This window comes from Myiozetetes cayanensis, unplaced genomic scaffold, assembly GCF_022539395.1.
Source record: "Myiozetetes cayanensis isolate MyiCay16 unplaced genomic scaffold, myiCay2020 scf42, whole genome shotgun sequence".
NCBI classification, from domain to species: Eukaryota; Metazoa; Chordata; class Aves; order Passeriformes; family Tyrannidae; genus Myiozetetes; species Myiozetetes cayanensis.
The window spans coordinates 408,414-431,733 of NW_026087654.1; the positions used below are offsets into that span (position 1 = coordinate 408,414).

A 23,320-nucleotide genomic window follows, 5' to 3' on the forward strand; every position below is an offset into this window, starting at 1 on the left:
ATGCTTGTTTGGCAAACAAAACCATTGTATTTAACTTTTTGGAGGTTGTGTATCTGAATTTTCTGCAGTAACTTCTTAATTGTAAAGTATAAAGTGCTTTTGACCACCTGTGAAATACTACTGCATTTATTTTCATTAATTATATTTTTATGATTTTATATATATAGTATTTATTGAAATATAAATAATTTAATATAATTAATTAATCATGTAGTAATAATTGCTTAGTTAATTATTAATATAATTCTTCTGATATTTCTGCCGTTCATTTGAGGCCTTGCTTACATTTGTGGGTCCATTAATTTTGGAAAGATTCATATCAGCTAAGCTTTGCCTCCCTAATGAAACTTGGAATTAAGTGTCTGAGCTTGTTAGGGCTTCCTGTATGCAGCTGATGTAAAAACCAACAACTGAGAGAGGAGAGCAAAGAGGTGATGATCTTTGTTATATAAATAAACCTGTGTGCTCCTTTATGGCAACAGGCTTTTTTGCCAGTGTGCCTTTTTCACACTGTAGTTCTTCTGGCATGTCAACTTTTTTGTACATAAACTATTCAGTACCTAATGAGGGATCTACAAGAGAGGTGGAGAGGGACTTTTTACAAGGGCATGTTCTGATAGGACAAGGAGTAATGGCTTTAAACTGAAAGAGGGCAGGTTAAGATTAGATATTAGGAAGAAAATTATTACTGTGAGGGTGGTGAGGCACTGGCACAGGTTGCCCAGAGAAGTTGTGGCTGACCCATTCCCTGCAAGTGTTCAAGACCAGGTTGGATGGGGCTCTGAGCAATCTGGTCTACTGGGAGGTGTCCCTGACTATGGCAGGGGATTGGAACTAGATGATGTTTAAGGTCTCTTCCAACCCAAACCATTCTGTGATTACATGATTTGAAACAGTATGGGAAATAGATAATTTACCTACTCTTGGATCTGCAGAATAAAACTTTCCACATTTGCAGTGATGAGTATTTTTCAGGCATTTTTCATATGCTTTTCAGAATTTAACTTAGCTGTCAGAGTACTCCAAAGATCTAAATATAGCAGACTGTAGTGTTTTGAAGTGATAGTTTAGAATGAATTTCCACATCTCAAGACTGGCACCTGTTTGATCAGAATACAGTGAATTATGCCCACTCCTACTGCATTTCACTATCCATTTCTGGTTGCATGCATATTAATGGTGAATCAGTATGCCTTTTGTGCTTGGCAGCCTGATTTTCACAGCTAAGAGGTAAATATAAATAGCATGATTTCAATTGCAAAACATTGATTTCCTCCCAAAGCAGATGTTTTTTTATCTAGCTAGTGGTAGGATATTTCAAGGCAAGATCACTGTTCCTATTTACATTTAAAGATAAAGAGCAAAAATAAAAGAACACCTTGATACATTTGTATTTTGATTGTTAAGTATTGGCTTGTTTCTCTGACAGCCTTTCCTTCACTAAGGTATCTTGGATATCCAAACTACTTTTAAAGGCTGAATGGTATAATCAGGTATAATCAGTTTTGTTTTTCTTTCTTTTTAATTAGAATTCTGGTTAATTTTGATCTTGATGCTGGTTGATTACATGGTTTTCCTTTCATTTTTTCCACAAGTAGCTCCAAAATACTATGAAATAAAAAAGCTTTTGAATTGTTGGTGTCAGTGACAGAAGGGAGCAGAAGACTCTGCTGTTGCAGATCTTACCAGAGCAGCAGCAAAGTTATCAGCTTTTCTAATTAGGAGCTTTCTGCAGGTTACTGGCCTCATGGCTCAGATGCAGTACCAGATCACACTATGTCTCTGTGGTCATCTTTGGCAAACAGTAAAGCTCAGCTTGTTCAGGTTTGGTCACTCAAGTGTGGAGTTTTTTGTGTAAACAAGGACCTGATGAATATCTGCATCTCCCTCACATTTGGAATATTCTTCTCTCAAGAACTGAATATCTTGTTTTTCTGACTGAGCCAGGACTAGAGGCAAGAGTTTGAATCCCTATTAGCTTTTTTAATTACCTCTGAAGCCAGAAAGATGTTCCCTCACTTTCTACTCTTCTTTCCAGTCTTTCTTCATGAAATCTATAGTCCAACTGCTATATGAAATGTTATCCAACATTTTTTGCAGCATCTGCAGCCCCAGTTACATTTCCTTAGTTCCAGCCCAGAAAGAAACCCCACTTATCCCACCTCCATGGGAATTTGTGTACAGTTTTAAGAGGCTTCTAGAATTGAGGTTTCATCTTTTGTTCCCTCCATAACAATAAAAGCAGAGTTAATTGTAACTGGCAGATGCTCAGTTTATGAAGTGCAAACAGGTCTAGAATAACATGTATACAAATGCCCAAGGTTAGATACACAAGTTAGTAAAAGGAATTTAAATTCATATTGTCCTGAAAATAACTTTTCTGTGTTGTTTGCATTTTTGAACTAGATATGAAAACATTTAAGTGTTCTTTTTCACCCAGTAATATGATATATAGCTTATTTAGGTCAGAATGATTTTGGTGTCCAACCAAATACTTCAATCCTTATTAATGCAATAGCACAGGTGTTTTATAGAGTTTTATGTTTCTAAATTAGCTGGTAACTTCTTTTAAAGAAGCATTGATTTTTCTTTCTTTTCCAGTTTGCTCTTCTTGGTGTGTGTTGCAGTAAATGTCACATTGAATTTGTGACTCTGTGAAGCCTGCTATACTGCAGAATTTTAAATGCCTAAGAGGTGTTTTTTCTTCCTGTGCTAATCTTAATCAAATGACTTACCCTTGCTACTTACCTGGATTCCTTGGGAGCTTCAGCTTTTTTTTTTTTTTTCCCACCACTTTTCTTCTTTTGTTCTTAGAAAATTTGATCATTCAACAATTAGACTTCAGGCAGAACAGTAAATGACATGTGGATAGTAATGAGGTCAGAAGCTCCCACATACAACCTGTTGAGTCTTCACAGAGGAGTTATGTCGTGCTAAATTATCTGCATGTGTTGGTGATCTGTATTCTGGCAAGGATGAATGAGAGGCTGAGCGTAATGAAAATCTCTAATAGAAGAAATGGTGGACACATTCATTCTGGTGAATCCCCACTCTCTGTCAGAAGCGTGTCTGCTGCCCCTGCTAAATCAAATTCTTTTTCAAGTTAGCGACTCTGAGACTGCCTGCTAGGCTGCTGTGCTGAAAAAGGACTTCCCATTTTGGTTTGATTCTGCCACCCTGTTTAGCTTTTGGAATTAATTGCTTTTGGAACCACTCTGTGGATAGGTTTAGTACTGCACCAAGTCTGAAGGAGCTAGAGTTGGACTCAAGAGGTAGATGGGGGGGTGTGTGGTTCTGTGACCATGGAAAGAAATGTATGTGTGGTGGTTTCAATTGTGTGTGACGTCAATATTTTCATCATCCCCCATGCCTTTTGAATCCTAAAAACTGTGATTGTTTTTCTGAGTGCAGAGTTTGAGAGTGGAGAGCCAGATCTTTACCTCGAAGCTGCATCAAAGCCGGATTGTGAGTCTTGGGCTGTGGCGCTGGGAGAGGCGAGCTCGGAAGGTTTGCGGAATAAAATTCAGCAGCTCCGGAGGTTGATCATGGAAATCAAAGAGGAGAGATCGTCAGATGAAGCACGGCAGTTTCTCCCTCCATCCCAAGCAGACAGCCTAGGAGAGCCCCAGTTTACGAGTAAGTGCATGTGCTCATTATGTTGAGCGGTACAACAAAGATGGCCCAATCTCTCTAGAGGTACAGGTTGTGTCACACGCAGGGTACATAGTGCTGATTAACTTCTTGCTTGTCAAAGTGCAGTTGTAGAGGATGTAAACTGATGAGAATTGTCTTTAAATGCTTTTACCTGATATATTTTGGGTTATGCAGATAACCTTCAGGGGAATGAATGTGTGGTTACTATGTTTCTGCCTTTTCTCTCTAAACTGTTTTCTTCATAAGACTTAGAAATGTGTTTTCCCTCTTTTATGTCCTACATGAACATATGGACTACTGTTTAAAATGTAGTTTGATAACTTTGATAAATGTATAAAGCTTTAGTGATACTTAAATTAGTATCACAGATTTGTTCTTTGTGATATAAAAGCACTCAGGGGATTTGAATGCAAGTAGCCATATGTTGAGTTGTATTTGGTGCACTGGGGTCTAGAGACTGTATTGCAGTTGGCCAGTCAGTTGATTAACTCTGCATCCAGCATATTCCTAAAGGTGTTTCAGGCTAATATGCTAGTGGGAGAATTCTACTCAGAAATTTGGTATAACTCCATTTGAAAAAAAGTAACAATCTTATTTGTTATATCTTTCTGACCTTTCTAAGCTCTGCAGCTGTAAATTTTCTGGCACAGCTGTGACTGATTAGCTACAGTAATGAGAACAGTGGGAAGCTACACTTATTCAGTGACATCAAGTTTGCATGGAGCAAACAAAGTTATAGGTTTGGGAGTTTTATTTCTTTGTGGTTTATTTTTATGGTTGTGTGGGTTTTTTTAAGTAAAAATCTAGATTCTAGTTCATATACCAATTTGGTCCTTCCCATCTGACCCATTTCTTCAATACTGACAAATACTTAATGCTGTCCTCTGGAGACAATACATAAATGTCAACAAGAGACAGTTAAATTTCTACAAGCTTCACTGAGACTGTAGTTGTGATCCAATTACTTTCTGCAGCAAGTGAACAACTCAGTGTTATTTACCTTTCCTTCCCTTCTTCCCTCCGTTTGCTCTTGCTGCAGCTTTATTGTTCACTCTTCTATTCTAGCACAACAAGAAAATATTGTCCTGAGCAGTAACATATGCAACAGAACATAATTCCACAATGGATTAGAATGTTCTTCTTCTTGTTCTATTAGAAAAGGAATTAGTGTGCTTATTTTCTAACAAAAATAAGTTGGTTTTGTCGCTTTATAGTTTGTTTGTAGGTCAATAAAGTGGTTATATTTTACTATATTAACCTGATTTACATACTTTCACAGAGCATGGGTTTTGTTTTTTAATATGATGACATACCTACTTAAAATTTAGTTGTTAGATTTAATATTTTCCCAATAGTATTTACTTAGTTGTTGTGATTGAAGGTCTTACAAGTACCCATCCATGAAAGGCTGGGGTTTTTTTTATTAGTCTCCCTTCCTAGCAGCAGAAAGTTTCTGTTAAGAAGAAAAGTCTTTTTCAAAAGTAGTCTTTTTTTTTTTTTTTCAGGAAAGTATTTCATGCAAAGTTCTCTTTCACTGTAAGTTTGTAACATAAAGCAGTGGCAATGGCAGGCAGTTAGAGGCATGTGAAAGTTTTACTATGTATTAAAAACCAAGACATGGAAATCAAATTATTTCTAATTTCTTTTTTCCTTAATCTTTAAAGGTATTCAGAGAATTGCAAATGAGCCAAAGCTGGAGTTCAGTCTTGGTAAGATATCATTTTGAATTTTTGGAATTGTAGTGGCCTCTGTGTGTGTGTGTGAAGAGATTATACATACATATATATATAGGGAGAGAGAGAATCTTACAATCTAACATGTTACCTGTTTAAAAAAAAGAAAAAAAGCAGAGCCCTGGTTCCTTTAGGTGGGAGAGGTACCTGAGGTGCCTGTGCATGTCTTTTGAAATGCTGATTATAGTTTCTTAATTGGTTGGAATGGCTAAAGGTCTATTGAATTCTCTAATGCTGTGCTGCTCTACCAAGCTGAAAATCTGCCCAATAGCTTTTGTGAATGTCATTTGTGAAATGCTGCTTATTTGGGAAAAGACATTCAAGTAGAATATTTTAAAAAGATATTTTATTCAGATAAGATTCCTGTTGCTTTAGAACGAACTTGAACTTAAAAGTGATATTATTTTGTGGAGTCAATACAAATGTTTACCTGATTTTTACTTTTTATACTTAAGTATTAGTATTACTTAGTATAAGTAATTAATATATGTGGACTATATATTGCTATAATATGTAAGAGAAGGTTTTTTTGGGAGGTGTTGTATCAGCTCAAGCCTCCCCCTCTGTTCAGAGCTACATATCCTGATTAAGATTGCTCAGTAAGTTAAACAAACTAATTGAATGGTCATGTGTTTGTGATACAAGATAAAGGTGCACAGTATTTGCAGCCCAAACTGTGCTTTTTGAAAGCAAGATTGTCTACTTTGTCATTGTTCTTTCATTGCAAAAGCTTTGAAGCTTCTGAAATAGTAGGTGAAATAGTTATTTGCTGTAGAAGCACTAAATATAATAATTCCGTATCAACAATAAGAATGATAGCTAGGTTTAGTTGATTAATGGTTGAACTCTCTCTTCAAGTTGTCTTTTCCAACTTAAATGGTCCTATGGTTATTCCCTGCTCCTGTCTGTGGGAAAATAATACAATTGCAAATAGTGTATAGTTTGGAGTATCTTATGCTATGTCCTCCATGCATTCTGAACAGACTAAAACTTGTCAAAATTGTTATGGTTTTTGCATCCATATGACCTGCTAATACTCATCTCATGTACACTGAGAAACTTTTCCCCATTGTTAGTCAATATCTGTTACATTTATTCTGGTATAAAAACTTTATAACATCTATTGCAAAAGAGTGTGTGTATGTGAGGAAAAGGGAAATATGCATAAGGAGGATATTATATAAATACTCCACTATGTGGAGATACTGAATTATCTACAAACAAATATCCCTCAGAAACTTCCAAACACAGCAAACAGAGTGGCATCAGTGACATGACTGTAGGTTCTGTTTCTTCCCATTCCATCATGGGAGCCTGTTTCCTGACCTTGTCCATGGATCAGGGTTTTACTTGGCTTGTGTGCTGCTGCAGCTATGCTGATGTAAAAGCTGATACCCTAAAGCTGTGCCCTCTGGGGCAGATGCAGTTCTGTTTGATACAATCATTTTTAGATTTGCTTTAACTTTATCTGGGTAGCTTTATCTGTATGTCTTTTAAAAATTGGATAGTTATGACATTACAATAAACTTTGTCTAGTAGTTTTGTTTGTTTGTTTGTTTTCTATAGGGACTCTTCCTGCTGAAATTGTTAAATGTTGGCATGGAAGAAAGGCCTAGATCTATGTTGGGGAATCAACATGCCATAATAATTGTTAAGAGGGACTTAAACTTTTCTGTGCCTTTCATTATGCATTTTATAGGTGATGTGACTAATATTTGGGCTTAGCTAGTAATTGCAGTGTTACAGCGATACTGAACTCCCCGAATGACTCTGGTGTGATGTAGGAGAGGAAGGAAGGTGCTACAGGCAGTGACTGCAAATTAAATGAGCAATGCTTCAGGAGAAGTTGCATTCAGTGATAAAAGTGCCCCAGCAGGGCAGAAGTGTAGGAACAAAGTAAAACCATTTTCAGACTTTTTTAGGCTTCTGCTGGACAGTTCTCTGTTCACTCAGGGTGTCGGTGTTTGTGTTTTGTGTTAGGTTGTTTCTAGTAGGCATTTATGCTCTGTGGTTTGTTCTCCAGCATTATTGATTGAGTCATTGCAGCTCTATGAGTGATCTCCTACATTGACTTCTGCTGCTGCTCAGGTAACAAATCAGAGTAGCACTGTAAACCTCTTGGTTTTGACTGGTACTCCTGCCTAGTGTCGTAAGCCAGGGATATTTGGCCATACAGGGAATTGTATAAAGCTGATTCTTAGTGTCTTGATCCTAAAATAATGCTACATATTTAAGCATAACACATTTGCATTAGGGAAATCCAGCATCTGTGCTGTTCACCTGGTTACTGACAGGGCTGGAAGGGACTCACTCTGACAGCCTGGACTGGGCATCTGGGGAACACGCTCTGCTGCTGGCAGGCCGAGGACACTGGTTGACTGACACTGCCCTTTGAAGGCTTGGATTGTGTCTAATTAAAGACTTGGCATTAACTTTAGCTAATCAAGGACTTCCAAGATCTCTCTGTGAGGTGGTGCAAAGCAGGATGAGATGGGAGAGGGATTTGCTGCAAGCAAGCACACTGCTGTCATGTGTGCCTGGCTTAGGTAACCAAATCTTAGGGCTCTATAGAGACATTTCAACTTGATTAAGCTGATCTTTGGCATTCAGAATTTGGAAGGCAAATCCATCAGCTAATGACCTATAAAGCTGGTCTGTAGCCCTGAAAGAATGGCTTATAGCTATAATTTTGCTCATATGCACTATATGATCAATATTATATTATTGAAGTAGCATATATATAAATGCAAATAGACATTTGCTGATATCAGTTCTTATACATGTTTTTAACTATATTAAAAAAAATTGAAAGTTTTCTCATAACTGTATTTTAACTCTTCTGTCACTAGTTGGTCAATAAATAACATTCAGAAATGGAACCTGAGTAACTGAAACAAAATGCAGCTTTTTAATAATATTTGGATACTACCTAATACATGAGTTTTGTTTAGGGGCAGTAAATACTGCATTTCAAAGTTTGAGGTTCTGATAACTAGATTTTGAAATAACGTTATTAAAGTCTTCCTAGGGCTTTGTATTCTGTTGTGGTAGCTGTCTTGCCACATCCTATATCCCTAATACTCTGGAAAGCACTCTCTTCATAAAATGTTGGAAACATTGCCTTCTTTTATTTTATTTTAAAGTTCAGTAAAGTGTCTATTTTTTTTTCTATTTTCCTGAGGTTAAAGCAAAGAAATAAAACTCTTCTGAGTTACAGCTTTCCATTGCAATACACTCAGGATTTTCAGGAGTGCACCTTCTCATACTCGTAACATAACTTTGGAGTCAGAGCATTCTTTAGACTAAGATTTTTGATTATTTCTGGGGACTCTTGGGAAAAACGGCTGATTTCTGAACCCTGTATCTGCTGCTAAGTTTCACTTTGCAAACTTTCTCCTGTTGTTTGGCTTTTCAAGTCGTCATGTTCTGCCTGCTGTTCCGTGAAGCGCTAGGAGGTAGCAGGGTGCTAAGCAGAGAGGAGGAACAGAGCAAAAGGAATCAAAACAGACAGTGGGCCTGAAAAACAAACCAACCTAACCCACAGTGAAGCTGATAAGAATCTTTCCCATGACTTTGAAGTGTGCAGGGTTAGTTCTTTCACAGATGTTTATTTTGGAGCTACTGTTCCTGGCTCTTCTTTAAAATATCTCATCCCTTGAGTCCCAGATGTAACTAAATATGGTGTAGGTTCCTGGCTTCACACTGATGGAGTGTAGCTACTGTGTGGTATGTGAAGTCAGCTAACTTATGGGAAACAAATTGTATTTTAGATGTGAAGTTTTCAAGAGCTTGTACCTTTAAAGGTATTTGCGTTTCCCTGATGGTGAACTGACAAAGCAGCACACGAAAACTCCACTAATCAGAAAAATAAGGGAGTGGGGTAGAAGGCACAGTTAGTAGTCAAAGTGCTCAAACATGAACTTGGTTATGAACATGATGTTAACATGGAGAAATAAATAAGAAAAAAAAAATCCCAAAAGTTCAAGACTCAATGATCAGTAGAATTCATTTTGACACATTTTAGTGGTTTTTTGTATTTGTTTCATGGATTAGAGTTGTGAAGAGAGGGCAAGGGATATTGTGGGTGTGGTGCAGTGATCTAAATGCCTGTATATAAAGGAATGTCCCTGCAAATGCTGTAGGCATATTCAGACAAAACTTTTAGTGAGAACACCTGTCTGGCATTTCCAAAAGCTCTCATTTTTTTGGCACATATGTTAGGGCAGTGAAGTTTGATGGACTGCTCTGTTGCTGAGTAACGTCTTGATACTTTTCAAAATATAGCATAAAGTAAATCTTGTGGTTATGTCCTTTTAAAAAATCTCATTAAATGGTGCACAATTTACAGAAAACTTCAAATAGTTGAAAGAATTAAAATTAGAAATTTCTACGTCATTTATTTTTTCATTTTACCAAGTAATGGGTTGATACAAAAACAGTCTACCTGTAAATGCAAAAGTTTTTATTACCCATTGTCTCTTATTTTTCCCCAAGTAGTATTGTAATGGCATCCCTTGGAAAAGACCTTGAAGCAGATTTAATTCTCCATACTGAATATAAATGGTACATTGATGGTGCTTAAAGAGCATGACAGAATGATTTTTCCAATTCTGAAACATAATTTGGAGTTCTTTCTGCAACAGCTGTTCCTAAAAGAATGATAAGAAGGAGGACATGTTTTATCCATATCACAAACTTGAAACCAGAGTCTTGATCCTGGCAGAACTTCCCCATCTAGTTTGGTTATCCTTCTACTTCATCAACCTATGAGTTGGTGAATAACTGATGCTTTGTTGTGTTAGCCAAATAAAATGGAAAAAAAACCCAAACAAAACATCATCATCATCGCACTTTTGAGTAAATATGAAAAGTGATAATTACTCTGTGAATCAAATTCTCATTGTCACTTATTGCTGAAGGGTATTTGTCCCTCAAAAAAGCTAAGTGTTGGCCATGATAGGAACAACAGTAGCAAAAATATGAAAATGAAGGCTGAGTTTGTAATGTTTAGATTTTATTTTTACATTTTGCTCTTTTTTGTTCTAACTTTGCTCAAGTTTCTTCTGGTCCTACAGAAATTCTGTCTTCCACCAAACAAGGTAGTCAGGTTTTTTTCCTAGTTTTACAGATGTATATTAGATGCTGTTTCTTCCCAGCAACAACAAAAAGTAGATAAAAGACAATTTAAATTGAACAGAAGACGTTCAGGAAGTAGAAATGCTACCATGTGATTGGAAAGAATGCTCTTGTTTTCCTCTGGGAACTACTTATTGAGCTTTTTTCTGCTTTGAGACTTTTGCACTGCCACATAAGATGCCTTAAATGGAGTTTATTCTTACTAAATCAGTGTTGCTGGGATGGATTCTTTTTTGACTGAAAGGAGTCCTCCCAAAGAGGTAGCAATTCAAACCCAGTTTAGGAGACCGTAGACATGTTTGAGTGGGTTTGATTTAGGACTTTTAATGTTTTTACATTAATTTCTGGGAGAGTTTCTTCTTCCTCCATTTAGGCAGGTGAACTTGAGTAACTTCCAGTCGATTTCAGTGCAGTTAAAGCAACAAGTGAAAAGATCTTCCAAAAATCCTCTAATGTAATGAATACCTATCACCTGTCATGTCATACTGTCATCTTTTAGCAGCAGTTGATGATGAATGGAAACTTTCTTTATTGTATGCAGATATTGTGTGAACACGGTTGAAAAAGGATTTGAGGATGGATTTGCCGAGACTCGACATTCTTTTTTATCCACCTCTCCTCCCACAGTACTTCGTTAGCTTTTGAGAAGGATTTTGGGATCTTGTGATAGCCCTTGCCAAACTGAAACTAACTTTTTTTATTTATATATAGGCAGCTTCTGAAGCTCTGCTCCTTCAGCATTTTGCACCTCTTTAAAAGGCCCAAACTGCCTAAATACTAACATTGTGACTTGGTAATTTTGTTGTAATAAAGTAGTAATAATACCATTACTGAAGCAACTAAGAATACAAAGGGGATGTATTAGTGTGTTTTCTCTTTAAAATCTTGCCTTTAGAGTCTTGCATTACTCTTCTGTTATGGGCATAGTCAACCTGCCTCTTGCAGAACTTGTCCCGTTCCATTTGACAGCTTCAATCTGCATTCTTTATTAGGCTTTCCAATTTCATTCATTATATTCCCCCTCACATTACACATAATGTATTATATCATTCTGATTTGCTAACCTACAGTGTTCACTATATTAAACCCTCTTTTGAGCATGTTATGTATAAAAAACAAACAAACAAAAAAACAAATCCAGGAAATAGGGGGTGGGGGACATGGATGCATACCCCAGAAAACTCAAAACTAGAATAGTTTTCCAAAACTTATATCCTTGTTCAGTTTTTTAACAGATATACTGGGTTTGAGTCCTAGAGAACTAGGCCAGATTTTCAAATCAGTACCTGTAGGCACTATAATTCTGGAAATCCCTTTGGGGCAGGGAGTGTCTTCGTTTGCATTGCAGCTAGAGAAGCTGTTAAGTATTAATCTGTACTACTTGCATTGCTGAACATACAAGGACTCAAAAATCCCCAGTAATGGAACTTGGGAAGATGTTCAGTTCGTGTTCTGCCTGCCTTTTGCACTTTAGGCAATCTGAAAAATTCTTTCTGTACTGCTATGTACTTTAAATTTACATAGGGTTCTTTATCTATATGTTCGTATATAAAGTTATGTAGATATCTGTTCTATGTAGTTAATATCTATGAAAATTTGTTGCTGAAAACTTATCAGAACTAGTGTAGCATTACTGATTTTTTAACAGTGTGAGTTATCTACTTGGTTTCTGTGTCAGTAAGAAGCAATTCTTGATAGAAGTAGTCACAGAAATACTTCGAACCTGTTGGCATCCATTTTATATTTAATGATTTCATTAAATAGCTTTGAGTTGTTTAAATTCATTTTCTGTGTAGGTGTTAGAGATTAAAATTCTGCATTACACTGTGCTATGTAGGAGTTAGTCACCACAGTGGGCTTGTTAAATGCTGAGGTGTTTCTTTACTCTGAAGTCGGTCAGAGCAGATGATGAACCAGCATGAGGGAGTAAATAATTTCTGATTGAGCATATTCCAGTATGACGGAGTTACAGGAGTCCACTGTTTTACTGATGCAAGTGGTAAGTAGCATGAGGATGTTCCGGGGTATCAATATTAAACCCAGGTGCAAACTGAGTTTCAGGCAGTTTTCTTCCATTCTGCTCTGTGAAATTGAACTATCCCCTGTTTCTGGAAGCTTTTGCTTCTAAGAAAAAAAACTGTATTTGAACTGTCAGGATAAAGTGAATGACAACCTTGTAAATACCAATGTGCTCAAATCAGGGCTGTGACTAAGGGAAACTTTTAAATCTAATAGAATAAAGATTCTCACAGCAACTCTCACATGTTTTGATATAAATGCTTATCTAGAGATAAATTTTGAATAGCAATGGCTAATCTGTTTAGAAGCAGTTTGTAGATACCTGAATTTGAAAAGCTATTTAACAGTTGAAAGCATTTTTTGGAATTTAACCATTCTGAGAGACAGGGGTTTATCATCTTAGCTCTCGAATGATGCAGCAGATAATAGGATTAAATTCTGTCAAAATGTACAAATTCTGAAATCTTGTCAGAGTTAGCAAACTGCTGCATTTACAAGGCCAGGGAAAAAGGAGAATAAGGCTAGGAAGGACCTTTCTTTTTCAAATCATAAGTAAATAAAATTGGTAGACTTCTTAGGTAAAATCAATTTCTTCTTGATACTGAAAATGCTACTTTTGTGTCTATGTCACATTTTTCTCATAGGCTTTGTAACTGTTGTCTCATGTTTGCAGAATTCCTTTTATCCAAAATTTCAAAGGGATAAGGTTGTGTCTACTGCAAACTCTGTTTTCATTGAGTTTGGGTGCCAGTTCAGTATCCCAGGGAGGCTGGAAACTAGAAACAGATTGATTACAACAACTCAATCATAGCTTGGGTTCATCTACCTCATTCCTTACCAATAAGGGTACTCATTCTAGTAATTCCATTTTCTGAGGTAAAATACTCCTAGCTATCAGTAATTTTTATGATAATTTGTAAGACTGATCAAAAGTTAAGTAGGAAAAGGGTTTCCAGAGTTACTTTAGAATTTATAGATGTAGGTAGATTTAATACAGTTCTGTCAATTTTGAGCTACCTTATTAATTTTTTTCTCACTTAGGTATTAAAAAAACAACCACAAACAACTCAGTGGGTATCTTAATTTGTCCTTCGGGGTTGGTTTCTGAAAGTATTGGGTGTTCTGGTGAATGTAACATAAATTTTTCGATTATTCTGATGAAATGGAAAACTTGTGTTTCCAGGGTATTTTTAAACTAGTTCAGAGGAATGTAGGATTAATGATCATTAACTTGGAGAGAAGTTATTTTTGGCACATACTGGTGCTCTTTTTTTCATCATTATTTTTCTCTTCCTGCTTTTCCCTCTAAGAAATACCTCCTACTGCACATACTTTCTCCTACTTGTCTTGCCAGCCGATGTGCTCTTTCCAGTTAAATATTTGAACCTCATTCTCTCAAATGAGGCTCTTCAGATTCCCTAGGATGACTCCCATGTAGGTCTCATACCAGGAGACTTGATTTGTAGGGCTGTCTTTGTGTGTGCACCTACATGTGGTCTGTTACCCCTTTAATCTTCAGGGTGCTGGAGTGGCAGAACAAAGCGAGTGACAGAGGTTTGTGTCAGCTCAGGAACTGAGCTGGGAAGGGCAGAATGATGGTTTACCTGGCTGAAAACTGCCATGGGAGGAATTCTTATGGGCATCATCTTCCTAGAAGGGATTGGCGCTGAGCCCACTCTCCCATTACGTCCCCACACAACCACAGATCCAGCTCTTGAATGACCTGATGACTCCGTGCTTACCTGGTGCATAATGAATCTATGACTGGTTTCTCTGTGGATCCAGGAAATTTTTTTTTGAATGAAGAGAGCTATTTAGATCTTTATTAAAAATAATTTCTAATACAGATATTTGTACTCAATAAGCCAAATAAGGATGAGTTATTCCTTTGTTTTTACAGAAAACTCTGTAAGACTTCGTTAGCTGCAACAGAGATTTGGATGGCAATCCTGGCACTGCTGCCTTCTTCCAACCTTTCCCTACCTCCCAGGAAGCTGACATTTTAACTATTCAGAATGCAATTGATTTTTTTTTTTAATTCCTTAACTATGCTGTTGTCAGGGAGGCTTAGAAAACATACAGTGTCTGCAGATCGTTTTCAGCAATAGGTGTTAGTCTTCTCCACAGCTTCATTACTAAGAATAAGCTACATCTTCATAAGTCCTTTAAAACTACACCATTTCTTCTTGGAACAGGGCTTTTTTCCATCAAACTGTAAAGTCTGGTAGCATTAAAATTTTAAACTTTACTTAAAAAAGAAATTATGTATACCACTAAGTTTGCTAAGAACCATTTTTAGTATTCCTGGTTTTGAGCTTCAGTGACTGATATCTTAATTTTCCCTGGTGCTGTCTAGTGCCCCTTACAGTTCTGAGTTTTTTTTCTAGGCATTTTCTAGACTCTCTATGTATGAGAAATAAGTTGTATTTTGGCATTATTAGAGAGGGTCAGTTTGGATGCTAAAAGTAACATCTATGGTTAAGGGACTGGAGATTATTAAGGAATTGGAGCATCCTTCATTTGAGGAAAGGCTGAGAGGGCTTGCACTGGTCAGCCTAGAGAGGAGAAGGCTCAAGGGAGATCTTATCAATGTGTCTAAACACCTGGTAGGAGAGATGGAAGGTGAGGAAGCTGGATTATTCTCAGTTGTCCTATGGAGTGAAGTTAAACACACATGAAATTCAATCAGAACACAACCCCCCATACAGACTTCTTAGCTGTGAGGGTGGTCAAACACTGGCACAGGTGACTTAGGGAGATTTTGAAGTCTTTCCTTGGTCAACACCCAACAAGGCAACATACTGTGATTGACAATGGGTGTGGAGGGTGGTTGGATTCAATAAGCTTAAGACTGATTCCAAGATCTATATGCCAGGGATTTGTCATGTAACTTTTCAATAAGAATTTTGAGGCTTCTTAGAGCTGTTAGTGATGGGTTTGCTGTGGACTCTACTCACATTCTGTATCATATATGGATAATAAGGTATCTCTTGATACTTTACTATTGTTGATACCTTACTTGTCATCTAAAAATTCTCCAGCATCTCTAAATAATCACTTTATGTTGAAGTTAGACTGTTTAAAATTATTGCCATCTATGTGGACTTAAGCAGTTTTAGGGAACTTCCACCCTTGCGTCATTACTAAACCCTCACAAGATGCACACTAAACACATCATAAAGAATTTAAGAGCATCTTGAATTTCCTTCCTTTTTGGGAAAAGAAGTTTGGTTTTGACTAATTTGTTTTGTGAATGCTCTTGGCCTGGATAATACCTTATTGGTGCTCATTTTTATAGATTTTTGTATATGTGCAAAATTATGTTTACTTCTTTTCTGTATATTCTCACAAGGAATTCCCACTTACTAGTGGGAATGCTTGCAAAATGCAAACTTTAAGTAGAATGTTTACTAAACATTTATTTGCAATGTTGGCATTGGCCAGGAATAAAATTGAAATGGACTTTTACCTGAGTTGAAACTCCTACCCTTTTCTCCACAAATAAAAAAATTTGAGTCAAAGACAAAATAAGCTGAGGATATTCAAGTAAGGTGGACCTGGCTTCTAGAGTGATAGTGGACAGTGTCCTGGCTGCAGTGGCACTTGAAATGTAAAATGGTGTATGTAAAACACAGGAATTACCTTTCAAATAATCTTTTGTCTTCTCTGCATCTACTGCCAGGAAAATCGTCCTTATTTTAAAACCAAGGTTGGAATGCTTTGAGTGGATACAAGCAGATTCTCAAGTCTTCCTCTCTCTTGTGTAATCATTTGCAGCTTTTTGTGGTTTGCAGCTGCTATGTTAGAGGTGGGCAGGATGCTAAACCTGTGGATCTGCCCCATGTCTGACCTCTTTATGGTCCAGTGCTCTATGGAATTAAGAGGGGCACTGGCATCATTTCTGCTTCAGTCTCCCCGCTGGGTGTGTTGTGAAGGAAATCAGCAGTGATGTTTTTGCAGAATGTGGACTAGCAGCTGTGCCCTGCCACTGCCTGCCAGCCTGAGACTGTCAAGATAGGTGTGTGCTTTTCAAATCCTGACAGGGCCAGAGGTTGGCTTGGAGCTGCTCAGCGTTGTCAAGGCTGAGACAGTCAGAACGTGCCCAGAAGCCAACCTGCGGGTGTGTAGGGACCTCTTACAGTTCAAAGCTTAAATACCTGGAGACTTTAAGTACCTCCAAAGCCAGGTAGCAGGTGTGTGGGGGCGCAGAGTATTCTGTTTAAAACCCACTCGTGGATATATCTGTCTTGTTGAGAGTTTATGCTCGACTTTTTCTGTCATTTTTTTGCAGTTGGTCTTTTCTAACCTTAGCCCGGACTGTAAAACACTTCATGAAGAACTGCCTGGAGAATTCCTCACATGTCTTTCCTTGTGTGTCTTTCTCTTTAAAGATAAAGTCACCTCATAATTCCAAAAGGGTACAGATTGTTTGGAAGACAAAAAGCAAGCAGATGATTTCCAGGATACAGTAATCACATAGTTTGTGCTTCTTGCTGTGCAGAATGTAAAAGGCTAAAGAGATATGAAGCAACTGTGTTGTTAGACCAATAATATATTAAATGAAAACACTTTTAATAATTCAAAGCATGATAACTCTTGACTTGTTAGACTCTAATGGTACTGCACTGCGTTAACCGAACATTTGTCTTTTAAATGGCAGTTGTTAAATATGTCTCTGAATACGCCTGTAGAAATAATTGCAGGAATACTTTCATGTTATAAAACATTTCCCAATGGACTTGTTTTTAATCCTTATATGTGGAAACAGAAGTTACATAAATAGAAAAACATTTAATTAATAGAAGACTAAAGTCATCCTCCCCTTTTAAACACGTTAGTTATAGAAGTACTTAATTTTGGAGATTCTAAAATGCATTTCCTGGGGTGAGTTTTGACTTAAAAATGAGGTTCCCCTGAAGGCCCTGAGAGAACAGGAATTCTCCTAAATGCAGCAGCACAAAATCCCACACAACAGTAGATGCAGCATGACTAGCAGGCTGACCTGAGGTGTTTGGAAGGGCTTTACTGAAAACAAACACAATGCTTAAGAATGCTTTTATTCATTTTTTTACCCCTACCTCCTATGGTTAACAAAGTTTCTAGTCCAGTTATGACCACTTCAGTTAATGTGATCAACCATATTTTTAGTGTGCTTTTTGCCTATTATGTGGAATATGAAACTGAAATGTAAAAAATAGACATTTTTGAAATTTAGTTCAGTCTTGTTCAAATGTGCAAAACAAGTTAAAACTTTAATCTAAAATTCTGTTGCTTTTAAGATTGATTTCTGAGGGATTGAAAGAGTGCAGAATTTCATTATGATGGGTTAAGAAGAGTTTGTTCCTGGTGTTCTTTGAAGACCAGAATTCTTCACACCTAAGAAGTTGAGGATTGTTGACTTTAGGATTGTAAATGAGCTACTTTAAAAACTGAAATGGGCTAGCACTGTTTTCAACTTTAAAATCAGAACATGTTTCCATTGAGATGAAGAGCAGCAGTACCCAGGTCATCCTGGATTTAAATCTCAAATCTGCCAGGGGGTCTCTCTACAGAGACAAATAAACAATTTTTTTCCCCTTTCCCCCCTCCTTTTAATTCCTAACTCATACTTTGTACAAAGGCACTGAAATAATTTAAAATTATTTCTCTGGAAAGAAGTCAGATGTGTTTTGACATGTGTCAACACATCAAAATCAAGGCATTTTCAAGATTGCAGCATGTAAATAGCAATTTTTCACCCTTGAAGAAACTTCTGCTAGAAATTAGAGTGTCTTTGTAGAGTAAGGATAAAATTTTCTGTCTGGTGCCCTGCTACTCTGTAGAAATCATTAATGGCTCCCCTTTTAGATCTGACTCAAAATACGAACTGGTGACCTTTTGTAAAACTGTGAGATAAAAATTTAGAGTAAAAATTATAAGCCAGTATCTTTGAGCTTGATGTTGATTTTAAAGAAACTGAAAATACAAATGTATATGTATTTTAAGAATACATAAGAATGCTCTAAGAATGTTACTTCAAAATGACATCTAAGTGGTCACAACAGCTACAGTCAGTATGGTGTTTTTCACCCTGTACTTTTCTCATGGTTGAGATACATTTTTTGAGAAGTAATGGAGTAAAGGTTATTTTTTCCAAATATGTGAGTAAACAAATGTAGAGTTCTCATGGGAGATGGATTCCTTGGAGCTCTTCCTCTGACACAACCTTTGATCTGTGAGCTTTTATTATTTCTGGACTCTCATTTATGTGAAAAATACAAATATATATATATTTAATTCCTCGTAATTGGATTATACTTTGCTATCTCATACAGTTCTCATGCTGTTAAAGTAATCTTAATTTATTTTTCAGAATGACTGTTTCAAAGTCCTCTGAGGAGTAAAGCATTGTCTCTCATTTGGAGTATCTCTAATTTAGGTATTAATCCAGAATTGCCACCTTTTCAGACAAGTCTTACTTATGTTAGAAAAACTTCTCTTAACTACAGCTTGCATGCAGGTTACTAAGCATTTATCATGCATTTCCTGACTGGGAAATTTAATCATTACAGGGCTAAAAGTGATTGTTCTGAATTGCAAAAATCTATTTTCCCCTTTGATAAAAAGTGTGTCTTGCTTTTTTCTTTGCCTTGACTTTGAAGTTTATGTCTGGTTTCCTTTGAGATATGTCAAAGAGCGTGGGTTTTATTTTGCTATAAGGTGACCTCTGGCATATTTGAGGGATTAGTGAGTCCTTTACATTCTATTTTCTGTAGAGGACCCTCCTTTTAGGCAAGACCTCCCTAGTACTTTTCAGCATCTGACAGGCACCTGTGCAACAGTAACCAGTTGTGAACCAGGCTGTTGTTTGGGATCCCAGCAGAGAGGGAGGTTAAAAATATTGAAAAAAAAATCTACAATCATGCAGGTCAGTCATACACTACTTTCTTTTAAAGGCAACGTTCTATCCCTTTTGAGCATTATACATGAAGGCTCACATCTTCCTGCCATGCTCCCTTGGGGCACATTGCAGAGATGGTTTTGGTGCGGGTTTTTTTATTATTTTGTTTTGGGGTGTTTTTTTTGAACATTTGTGAAGTTCAACCTACTTTCTCATGCTTCCCTGGAGTCTTCATCCTTGGCACATGTAAATGAAGGGACACAACTCTTCTCAGACAAATGAGTCTTAAGGCTGTTCAGTAAGACAGTCCAGCAATAGCTTTGCTTGCAAGTTGAACTACTATCTGCCTTTTCTTTTGTGAGTTACAGTTGGTAGTGTAGTTCCCTACTACATCTTGATGTGAATACTTTTAATATTTTACATTTTTACTTACAGAAGAAATTAATAGTTTTATTCATTAGCAGAGTCTCATGGGCAGCAGGGCCGTGACCACAGAGTCAATTAACTAATAATTAATTAGAGATCTAGCTCCTGAGAAGTTTATGTGAAATCCTTATTGCAACCTCTAAAACTGCAGTGTTCTTTAGGTGTACTCAGGTTAATGTTAGCATCAGGTAGCTTGGGTGGTAACAGCAACATAGTTGAGGGCCCCTGAAGTCTTGTCCAGGCTGCATGACCTGCCAGTGAAACAGGGTGGGTCACTCCCTGATGGGGTCTAGACTCCTGTAGCTGGACTTCTACCCAGGAGCCAGAGAAGCTCAGTTACAACTGCTCAAAGCAGCTGCTCCACAGTGAAGAAGCACCCTAAAAGATTTCAGGTTGTTTAGAGCTCTTTCTGAAGCTTGTTGTCTGCTGTAGCTGCTGGACTGTGTTGCTTGACTGCCTTTCTATATTTTGCAAGGGAAGCTTCCCTCCTTGCCAAGCCTGAAAGTGTCTTGTAAAGATGCATATGATGACATAGGATCTGGAGTAAGGCTAAGCAACAGATGAATTTTCTTTACATATTAAAGTCTGTCTCTACAGTGTTGTAAAGTAATATTGCACACTGAGGATCAAAACCACATAATGCTTCACTTGACAACTCGTATAGCAGTGTATAAATGCTCATGTCAAAGGAAGCAGTGTATGCTGTAGTAAAAACAGATGTGGCAGACTGAAAACTTTGAGACTTGGCGTTTTTGTTTCTTTTCATCTTCTTGTGGTATTGCTGATGTGTTTTTTTACATTTATTTTATTTCTGAAGATGTGGAAAATGTTAGGAACCAGCAGAATATATTTTGTTTATAAAACCTGGAAGCAATTGTTACAGTTGTTCTAGTTGTTTTCTGTGAGTTTATAGGATAAAGAAGGTCATAGTTCAAAGAGAAACAGAAATCTGTTTATCATTTGCTGCCCTTCTGATTCTTCATCTGGTACTTTAACTTGTAGATGCTCTATTTCAGGGATAGTGAGAAGCCTCTGAAAAAAATTAGAGCAAGTTTATTTCTTCATTAGATACTGTAGCAATATTGGGAAAAGGTGAAGGAGAAAGTGGTCTTTAGCTCTGTTTCCAAGAGACTTAGACCCTTTTGTGGTATTCTGAAATACCAACAGTATCAAAATAAATTATGGCCTTGAAACAGCAGTATCAAAATCGATTGATATGAATATATTTTGGAGTGTAGTAACATATAGCAAGTTTTTGTAAGGCTTCAAGCTCCTTCCCTTCCCCCCTCTCCCCTCCCGCCACTTGCTCATTTCTCTCACCAGAAAACTGAAGGTCAGAGCATAAAAATCATTAAGAGGTTGGTGCCATGAGCAGAATAGTTTTGAACAGAAGGTAAAGAGGATAATTGAGAATCTAAAGTAAACAGCTTTTTTTGCTGTTACTGGACTACTGCAGCGTCTCTGAGAAGGAGTTTTCTGTGCTGTTAGAGGCACAGTGTGCTCAGTAAGGAAATGCAGTCTTTTTCGGAAAAACTACATTTTCATAACTGCTTGAAAAAGATACACAGGGGCACGTACATTCTCAGTTACATTTTCAAAAATTAAAGGAGCTTAAAAATATTGATCAAGAGCAGTTTGTTTCATCACTTAGGGAACGAGCTTTTCCAAGCAAAGCTAGAAATCCTTTTCCTGTGACCTCGCTGCTGTTGTGTGGCTGAAGTTTAGACGTGGGGGAAGTCAGTTATCTATCAGTCATCTATCCTGTTTTTGTCCCTTTCTGTCCCATTTTTTCTCTTTCTCTTCGTGGGTGTTTGGATCCCCTTCGCTTTGTGCATAGTATTTTAATGTATATAACTGTAATATACGTAAATATATATGTTTTCATATAATTGATTTCGGGTTCTTCAATTTTTATATTTTTGTTTCCTTTGCCCTAAGAAAAGAAGGGAGGGGGAAGGAGTTGTTACTGTGAGTTGGGGCATTTGTCAGGAGCCAAGTCCGAACCATCACATACACAATTGTAAATAAAACTGGAGCATGATTGCGAGTGCTGGAACAGATCACCTGATGTTAGTAAGGGATCAATGCAGTACCAAATGTAAATAGCACTGAATGGATGCTTAACTAACACATGTAACTGTGCCTTCACTTCTGCAGTGGAAATAGGATGTCTGTGAGCTGTGTGTTGATCCAGTCAGCCTGTTTCATGAACCTCTTGCATCTATCATACTTAAAGTCTATAAGTAACTGGGGTTGTCCAGACTGAATAGCAGAGGTATAATATGAAATACACCTGCCCCTAACACGTCAGAAGAACTGAAACCCCTGCCCAGGGAATGCTGGTAATGGCAATGAAAAGTTGCAGACTAAGCCTTTGCACAGTTAAGGAAACTTCCCTGTTTGACCATCCCAGAGCCACTCTGGTAGTCACAATCCACCACCTGAGCTGGGACCGAGGTCCCTTGGCAGCTCCACGTTCCACACTCACACAGTCAGACCAGGTTTCCTCTCTGACTCCACCCCAGGTTTCCCATGACAGAGTCCCATATATCCAGGTCCTTCAAATACTTCTGGTGCAATAGCTAAGTAGTAGCATAACAGCTCGAGCTTCTGCCTCAGTAATGGACTATCCAGAACAAAAGAACCCCTGGGTTTTTTATACCCTCGAGGGAAAGTCTGGGGGTCCTCGGGTCCTGCCGTGTCTCCCCGTGCCCATTCACTTGGCTGTGCCTCAGGTTCCCGTGCCCTTTGTTATGTAAAGGGTCTGCAGTTCACGGCCTCTTGCTTGGGGCTTCTGCCTCCCCGAGCTCACCCTGCAGCTCCCACTGCTCACCGAGCTACCTGCACTGCATGTATTCCTCAACAGCAGTTATTTAACCTTCTTGGAGAAAACATAAAGATGCAGTTTGAAAGGGCTCTACTTACTGCTCTAGCGCCATGGAGGGCTTTCACTAAAACACAAAAGACACAAAACCTAAAATTTCTTCAGTACTGCAAAACCAAGGGTGGGCAGAGCTTACTCTGAAATAGATCACTTCTGATTTGCACGGTGGTAGTTCCAACCGGATTTATCACTTCATCTGCAAGTAGGATGATAAGTGCAGCTGGCATCTCAACTGGGCATGATCACTTATCCCTACCCTCCATCAGCATACAGAATTTCCCCCCCCAGCAGCACTCATGTATCTTATTTCAATGACTCATAAATAATCATGTTCTTTCAGCTGCAAATTAAGTGGGTAACGATTGATGTTTTTCTGGACAGCATATTGATATATTATTTATGGTTAATGCTGCTAATATTGGTGGTGTTTGTGGGTTTTGGGGTTTCCCCCACCCCTAAAACTGTATTTGTAGGGATGTCATAGAGATCTCTTTTTTTGTTTTTTATACTTCATTTGGTAAGACTTCCTTGTCATCTCTTTCTCCTTGGACTCTTGGTAGAAATTTTCTTCCCACTGTTAATTACAGG

General features: G+C 37.6%; 1 protein-coding gene across 6 annotated transcripts in view; it reads left to right on the forward strand.

Annotated features, from left to right (window-relative positions):
* INPP4B (inositol polyphosphate-4-phosphatase type II B) overlaps window positions 1–23,320 on the forward strand; it is a 312,544-nt gene that overhangs the window by 110,802 nt on the left and 178,422 nt on the right. For all 6 annotated transcript variants that reach the window (XM_050330616.1, XM_050330613.1, XM_050330615.1 and 3 more), the window contains 2 exons: window positions 3,412–3,636; window positions 5,319–5,363. In XM_050330616.1, coding sequence (XP_050186573.1) covers window positions 3,412–3,636; window positions 5,319–5,363 — 270 coding nt within the window. The remainder of the gene's footprint in view (window positions 1–3,411; window positions 3,637–5,318; window positions 5,364–23,320) is intronic.